Source organism: Patella vulgata, chromosome 4 (genome assembly GCF_932274485.2).
Source record: "Patella vulgata chromosome 4, xgPatVulg1.2, whole genome shotgun sequence".
Lineage (NCBI taxonomy): Eukaryota > Metazoa > Mollusca > Gastropoda > Patellidae > Patella > Patella vulgata.
The window spans coordinates 86,106,267-86,114,432 of NC_065882.2; the positions used below are offsets into that span (position 1 = coordinate 86,106,267).

Sequence of the window (8,166 nt, forward strand, 5' to 3'; positions counted from 1 at the left end):
ACTATCAGGAATTCTTTAATGTGAATACACAAGTGTGGACAAGGTCTCACGCGAACGACCCGACAAACTGCACCCGGACAATGGAAACCGGGCTTGAACAATGTGGTGGTTCGTCTCGTCTGGAACCGGGCTTGTACAATCTTGTGGTTCGTCTCGACCAGGGCCGGGCTTGTTCAGGTGGTTCATCTCGTTCGGAACCGGGCTTGTACAATCGAGTGGTTCGTCTCGGCCAGGGCCGGGCTTTAACAATCTGGTGGTTCGTCTCTTCCAGAACCGGGCTTGTACAATTTGGTGTTTCGTAAAGTCCGAGACCGGGCTTGTGCAATCTGGATGTTCGTCATGTCCGCGGCATTCTCATAGAGAGACAGGTGCCCTCACAACCACCATTAATAACCCGTGTGATTGAGTGTTTATTTTGAATGTTATGTCCCTTTAATAGATGTTTGAGACTGTGTATTATATTAGTTGTGATAATGTTATTTATATTATAATCTACAGTATTATACACTTTAATATCCTGAATCTATACATGTTTATATATCCTCAAATATACACAAACTCCACAGCGGTTTATTTAAATATATAATACCCATACACAAACTCCACAGCGGTTTTATTTAAATATATAATACCTACACACAAACTCCATGATTATCTTTTATTATAAATAAATTAAAGGTAAATATATCACCTTTTGTACACTGACATTCCAGGTGTACATATCTAGATATCTTTATCAATTTAAAGGGACCAGCATGATTTAATGTAGATATATTTTAATATAAATACTACCAGTCATACAGTGTAGGTCATTAAACATACGTGTACATTATATAAGAGCTAAATCTGCCTATTGCAGCCTGCGATGTTAACTGGATTTGAATACATTTTGTGATGGATAATTTATCGTCAAAATGGATAATCGAGACTTTGTTTTTTATCGTACCGGCTTTAGTAATGATGATCGAGGCTTGGCCAAAAATTAAATTGCTAATATCTCGGTTCAAAGTGGATCAATGTGACTTAAATTTTCAACATAGTCTATTTATGCTTTCTATTTTTTAACTATTGCGGCGAGAACTGCCAACTCTTTATCTAATCTCCCTTATTGTCAACAATAAGAAACGCACAGAAGAAAAGGGTTCAAGTTTATAAAATAATGTGATTGTAGCATGCCCATGATGACCACACGAGGTACAGAGCCCTGTTTCACGAAATCTTAACCAAAGATAAAATCCAATTTTAGTAGATACTTCAATTTTGATTGGCTAAGCACTAAAATCAATCTAATATTATCCAATCAAATTACTAAAATTTGGATTTTATCTTAGTTAAAATTTCGTGAAACAGACCCCTGATTACAATGTCCTCGTGCGACGCTGTTTGGTTATGAAAATGTTGCCACTTTCGTCGGTCCATAAGAACATTAGTCACATTGGCATGTCAAATTTGACTGTGATATGATCCTAAATATCAATATTATACCACTTTGTATTAAAGAAATAACTCCACGAACATTTCGTTTATGCGTTTCTTTTTTTGACAAAGTATAGAATAATCTAAGACAAAGGATCAATAAAATGAAGTTAAAATCCTGTAAATAGTAAGAGGATTTCATAAGTTATCTAGTGCCCAATAGTAAAATAAAATGGGGTTTAACGTCCTTCTGTTCTGTTCCGGCTGGGTTAATACGCAATACAGTGTTCTATGACGGCTTGATCTATTTGATCTATTCGTCAAGGTCGCTGAGATCAATTAGATCTAACCGTTCTATGACGAAAAGTTTGCCCAGACAGCGGCGCTACGACCTACTGTTATGGCGAATTTCAACTGTAACTTTTACGTGCACGCCTACGTATCCATGGGACTTAGATTTTTCGTCCCATCGGAACATTTTCAAATGAAAGAGAGAAATGGAGTTTAACGTCCACTCGACACAGACTAGATCATTTCGAGACCAACATATGGATTATATTTATTTCAATAATTCGCTTGCGCGTAGGGGTCTTTAGCAGTGGGAGGAAACCGGAAGACCCGGAGAAAACACACGAGGTTGGACAGGCGACCTACTCCTTGTCACGTACAACCGAGGATTCGAAACCACGCCAGTTGACTCAATGACAGGCCTTATGGTACGGCGCGCGCGTGCTAACCATTCGGCCATCCAAACCCCCATTTTCAAATGACTGAATCGTATGTTATAATGGCATTCAAGCACATTTATAAGGGTGGTTTTATTTAAATAATGTTGTAATTCCGGAAGGAATTGGTGGCTCAGTGATAAGGCGCGGGCTAGCTAATCAGGAAATCCCGGGTTCGACTCCGGCTGTGGCTAAGAAAGTTTATCGGGATTTCCTGGCGTGGTACAGGACGGAGGACTGGTAAGAAAAATGTGCTGGTCTACTCATTGGCGTGAGAGAGAGATAGATAGATAGAGAGAGAGAGAGAGAGAGAGAGAGAGAGAGAGAGCACTCCACATAAACTAGGGCATTTGGGGACTAACATATGGTTCAATTGTATTTCCATAATTCGCTTGCGCGTCGGGGTCTTTAGCAATGGGAGAAAACCCACCAGGTGGGACAGACGACCCTACTGCTTGTCACATAACAACCGGGAGAATCAAAACCACGCCAGTCTGCACATAAACGAAACTTTGACATTTGGAATTCGATGTCTGTCTTCATTAGCATGTTTCATACAGACAAATAGGACGTTAAACCACATTTCTTTTTGTAATAAGCTTATATATTGTATAAAGTCATGTTTACATATTGTATAAAGTCATGTATGGAATGTGCATGGAATATGAGGCTATCAAATAATACCATGAAGGCGTAACTAATAGGATAAAAAAAAATATAATTGAAAAATACCAAACTGGTCATAAAACTTTAAATCATGTTGCTATAGCGGTTTTATTTATCAAAATATTATAAGTAAAATTGTTCAGAATTATCATTTAAAATATTTCCCTTATCGTGTTTATAATACCCTGGTGGGTGAATTCATGTATTAACACACACCCATAATTACCTCTATTCACCACGTGACATGAAATGAGATGGAATGGGGTTTAACGTCCTACTGTTCTGCTCCTACTGGGCTAATGCAGACGGGCACACACCATACAGCGTGCTATGAAGAAAATTTTGCCCGGAGAGCGTGGTTTCCGCTTACTCTTTATCACCGGTACATCTTTGGCGATTGGTGTTGACGTGTTATTCAGAATCATTTAGTTCCGCAAGAGTGAGTCAAAAGCATGAAAATCGTCTGTGTACTTGTTCGCGTGCATGTAAAAGACAACTTTGAGGAGAACGCAGAAACGTCTCGGCCCTGGAGAATACCATATTTACCAGGAATCAGCCATGATGTCATCACAGCCGTCTTGGAATTGTGACGTCATATCAAAAAAGGGAGGTCACTCGATTGGCAAATGTCCAAAGAACAAGCATGACAAGTTTCATGTACCGGAACTGACGGAATCTTGGACTTTTTGGAGAGCATCGTCAGAAGAACGAGAGGAAGAAGATTATCATTATCTCTGTAAGACGTTAAAACCCATGCCATTCCACGTCTTATAAAACATGTAGGCCTAGCTAAATGTTTTTGAACACCTGTTAAGAAAGATAGGCCTATATATAAAATACCACACACTAAACAAGATATAAATAAATCTTGATATCGTGAAGAGTGGTTTGAGTATGGGAGATATCCTGGCTACCCAATGATAAGACATAATAAATCGATAAATTTAAATTAACATTTTAACTACAACCTTCAAGTCCGTGTCATTATTTCAGTAGTTTTATAGTCGATATTGATAACTTTCTGTAGCGTATGGGGGGATTTCCGACAAAAAATTCTCATAAAAATTAACATAAAGAAAACTAATGAGGGGACCATGGTGGCAGAGGGAGTAGGGCTGGATTCGGGAATTTTTTGTTTGGTTTCCGCTTGTTAGTGGTTCAGCACCAAGAACCTGTCAAAAAAATAGCGGCTATTTGTTCGTTGCAGGACCAGGAACTGTCAAGGAACAGCGTCCAGTCATTCGTTGTCGTTCGGATGGGATGGAAAACCGTGGGAGAGGGGAGAGAAGAGGAATATGAAAAAAGTTGGTCCAGTGGGAATTAATATAAAATACGTCAGATAAAAGTAAATTAAAGACCAATTATAGGGGTGGTTTCAATTCCCCGCTTGTACGTGACAAGGAGTAGGGTCGTCTATCCAACCTCGTGGATTTTCTCCGGGTCCTCCGGTTTCCTCCCACTGCTAAAGCCCCCTACGCGCAAGCGAATTATAGAAATAAAATTGAACAATGTGTTAGTCCCGAAATGCCCTAGTTTGTGTCGAGTGGACGCTAAACCCCATTTCCCTCTCTCCCTCGGGACAATCGGGTCTTGTCTTACCACAGAACTATTGCCACTCATCACCAAACGAAATGAAATTGAGGTCGTTATTCCAATGTAAAAACGAAAATGATATTAAGAATCTTTGTGTATATATCAAAAAAGGTATGGAAATAAGGGAAGAATTACTATCAATATAACCAACATAAATAATGTGTGTTGTTTGATTTCTCCATTTATATTGAGATTAATTATGTGCTGTTGTTTTTTTCTCTTTTTATATTGTAAACATTTTGTACCATTGGCTTTTGGCCACAAAGTACTTGACACAGAAACAAGACTTTAAGACTTTAAATCTCCGGTATTACTTCGGACATAACATGCGATCAGAAACTTAATAAAGTAATTATAAAATAATATTGACTTACCGCAAAAATAAAATATACACCCATCTCCATTCTTGTGTAAGTTATTTTTTAAATCTTGCTGCTCGTTTTACAATCTTTACACAAATAATACAAGATTCGTTTCTCTTATTCTATTTATATAATTTACACCATACCCTCGCCTGTCAATCATATACCACGTGGTTTCTAACACACGTGCCACAAGGAATTAAAACACTGGACATAGATAGTATCTCCGTTCCATATATGGAAGGTGAGAGGATTTCCGGTATGACGTGTTACGACAGTGAGGTCTGACTGTGGTGGCGGTTTAAAGCAACCGCTCCGATCATTCGCCATAAATAACGAATCTATTTTATTAAATGGATTTCTAGAATTTGTTAACATTTAGAATAAAATGTCTATAACATCTGATACCACCTTTCAATAAAACAAATCGTGTATTATAATCGTTTTTAGGTTTATTTTTCAGAAGAATTGATACTTTACCTATACTTTGAACATATTGTATATATTCCGAAAATTAGTTACGATCCAGAACAAAAAATCATTGTTCGATAGAATTAATATTTAAAGTATTCTGGGAAATGAAGAAATAAAATGAAATGAAATGGGGTTTAACGTCCTACTGTTCTGCTCCTGACCTGGGCTAATGAAGACGGGCATACGCAATACAGTGTGCTATGAGGGAAATTTTGCCCGGGTAGCGACACTACGGCCTACTCTTATATCGAATTCCAAATGTCAAGAGATCTTTTACATGTACGCCAATGTGTACAAGGGACCTCGGTTTTTCGTCCCATCCGAACGACTAGACAACTGTCCTTGTCAGGCCCTCTGTCCTGCACCACTGACAAAGGGGAACCACGCCGGAAAATCTGGATGAACTTTCTCGACCAGCACCGGGAGCGAACCCGGGATCTCCAGCGTCTTACTCACTTAGCCACCGTGACTCCCAAGTATCTTTGCACATGTTTTATGAGAGACCGACAGAGAGAAAGAGAGAGAGAGAGAGAGAGAGGGAGAGAAAGAGAGAGAGAGAAAGAGAGAGGAAAGAGAGAGAGAGAGAGAGAGGAAAGAGAGAGAGAGAAAGAGAGAAAGAGAGAGAGAAAGAGAGAGAGAAAGAGAGAGAGAGAGAGGAAAGAGAGAGAGAGAGGAAAGAGAGAGAGAGAAAGAGAGAGAGAGGAAAGAGAGAGAGAGAGAGAGAGAGAGAGAGAGAGAAAGAGAGAGAGGGAGAAAGAGAGAGGGAGAGAGAGAAATGGGGTTTAACGTCCACTCGACACAAACTAGGTCATGTCGGGACTAATGTATGGTTTAATTTTATTTCAATAAATCATGTCGGGACTAACGTATGGTTTAATTTTATTTCAATAATTCGCTTGCGCGTACGGGTCTTTAGCAGTGGGAGGAAACCGGAGGACCCGGAGAAAACCCACGAGGTTGGAAAGGCAACCCTACTCCTTGTCACGTACAACCGGGGAATCGAAACCACGCCGGTTGACTTAATGACAGACTTTATGATACAGCGCACGCACGCTAACCATTCAGCCATTCAACCCCCCGCACATGTTTTATGTATTTACATACATGTTATTAACATGGGCGTACTTCTGTCGTTTTACTACAAATATTTAGTTCTTGAAATCCAGTTAACAAATCTTTTTTTTTTAGTTAGCGTTCCTAATACGTTTTAAACCAAAGACCACATCGACTCCCCACTGTCAAGGGTTCTTTGACGTCCATGCCAACATGTGCAAGGAAGGACCTTGGTTTATCTTTACATCCGTACAACTAGACACTGTTTATCCCCAGGCCCCACGCTCTGCACCGCTGACAAGGAGAAACCGGACAGGAGAATTCCTTGGAACTGTCTCGGTCAACACTAGAACCTGAGCTAGAGACGAAAACATTATAATACCTACCACTCGCCCAATCGGATTAAAGTACACATCTATATTTACTTGCGTTTTTTTTTTAATACTTTTTTTTTTATATTAAATGAAGTTCTGGCCGGTCAGAGGTCATGCCAACGACTTTTGACTCTATGACGTCAGACATTTGATTAACCAATCAGCGTTGATGTTTATAGTTGGTTACCCACAGTTCCATGCAACTCACGCAAAAAAACTCAACGTAACAGACCCTTTCATTGGCTAATCCTCCACATCAACTATGACAACTCTTCCAGATCCTAGTGTAGTAAAGACAAGTAAAATGACATTTTGAACTATAAAAAAGGAACCGAAATAGGATTTATGTTTTAATCAGACAGCCACTTGCCTTGATAATGCATCAAATAAAAATTCCCCAAAATTATAGCCTTTCACAGGATTGTTCATGGATTTTGATTGGCAGAATGGTCTGGAGTTGACCAATCACATTCTGCGTATAACTAAATGAGCTGACCAGAGAGTTGGAAATCGGAATAAGAGTACACCGTAGCACAGTGGGCGGTTCGTGCTGAACAGTAGGACGTTAAACAAAACTAGCGAGAATCTTGGGGGTTAGGGGAGAGGGAGAGAAATGGGGTTTAACGTCTAACCGACACAAACTAGGTGATTTCGGGACTAAAACATGGTTTAACCTTATTTTAATAATTCGCTTGCGTGTAGAGGTCTTTTAGCAGTGGGGGGGGGGGGGAACCGGGAGACAAGGAGAAACCCCGTGGTGTTGGAGAGGCGGCCCTATTTCTTATCTCGTACACGCGGAGAATCGAAACAGCGCCACCTGGTGATCTAACGCACATTTCTTGACCCATTCGGCCACCCAACCCCCCGTTGGGGGTTAAGAGTTATAATTGTTCGGGAGTGTACCTTTAACATGTAGTGTTTATTATTAACAAGTCTATCATGATGATATATAGGTTACACAATAGGCGTGTAGAGACACGTTAATACTACTATATCGTATATATTATATAGGCACATGCGCACATTCTGTTATCACGGTGTACGACAGTATCTTTCAACATTTATCAGAAACTTCTAAAAGATGACAACGTAAAGTGTCTAAATGTATTGCATTGTGCAAATAAAATGAAATGGTGTTTAACGTCCTACTTTTCTGTACGGACTGGGCTAATGAAGAAGGTCAAGAGCTGTTGTCTCATTTAGTTTGATCGTATCCTACATACAAATGGTGATGAATAGATAGACACGCCCATGTATGGACAAAAATCTCCTCCCTAGCAATACACATGTAAGAAAGAGACTTGGTCATTTCGGTCTTTAGCAATGGGGGGGGGGGGGGGTCGGGGGACCTGGAGAAAAAGCAACGAGGTTGGACAGGCGACCCTACTCCTTGTCACGTACAACCGGCCATCCAACTCCCCTATCTATTCAACAAAAAAACGTTGAAAGTCCGGGGGTTTATGAGTAGGCGTGCGATTCATTCTATCGAAAACACCAGAAGTT

The 8,166-nt window shown here is 39.9% G+C and overlaps 1 protein-coding gene across 1 annotated transcript in view; it reads right to left on the reverse strand.

Moving 5' to 3' along the window:
* LOC126817253 (cartilage matrix protein) overlaps window positions 1-4,852 on the reverse strand; it is a 15,455-nt gene extending 10,603 nt beyond the window's left edge. The window contains exon 1 of the mRNA XM_050544063.2: window positions 4,775-4,852. Coding sequence (XP_050400020.1) covers window positions 4,775-4,804 — 30 coding nt within the window. The 5' untranslated portion in view covers window positions 4,805-4,852. The remainder of the gene's footprint in view (window positions 1-4,774) is intronic.
* Window positions 4,853-8,166: the final 3,314 nt, after the last annotated feature.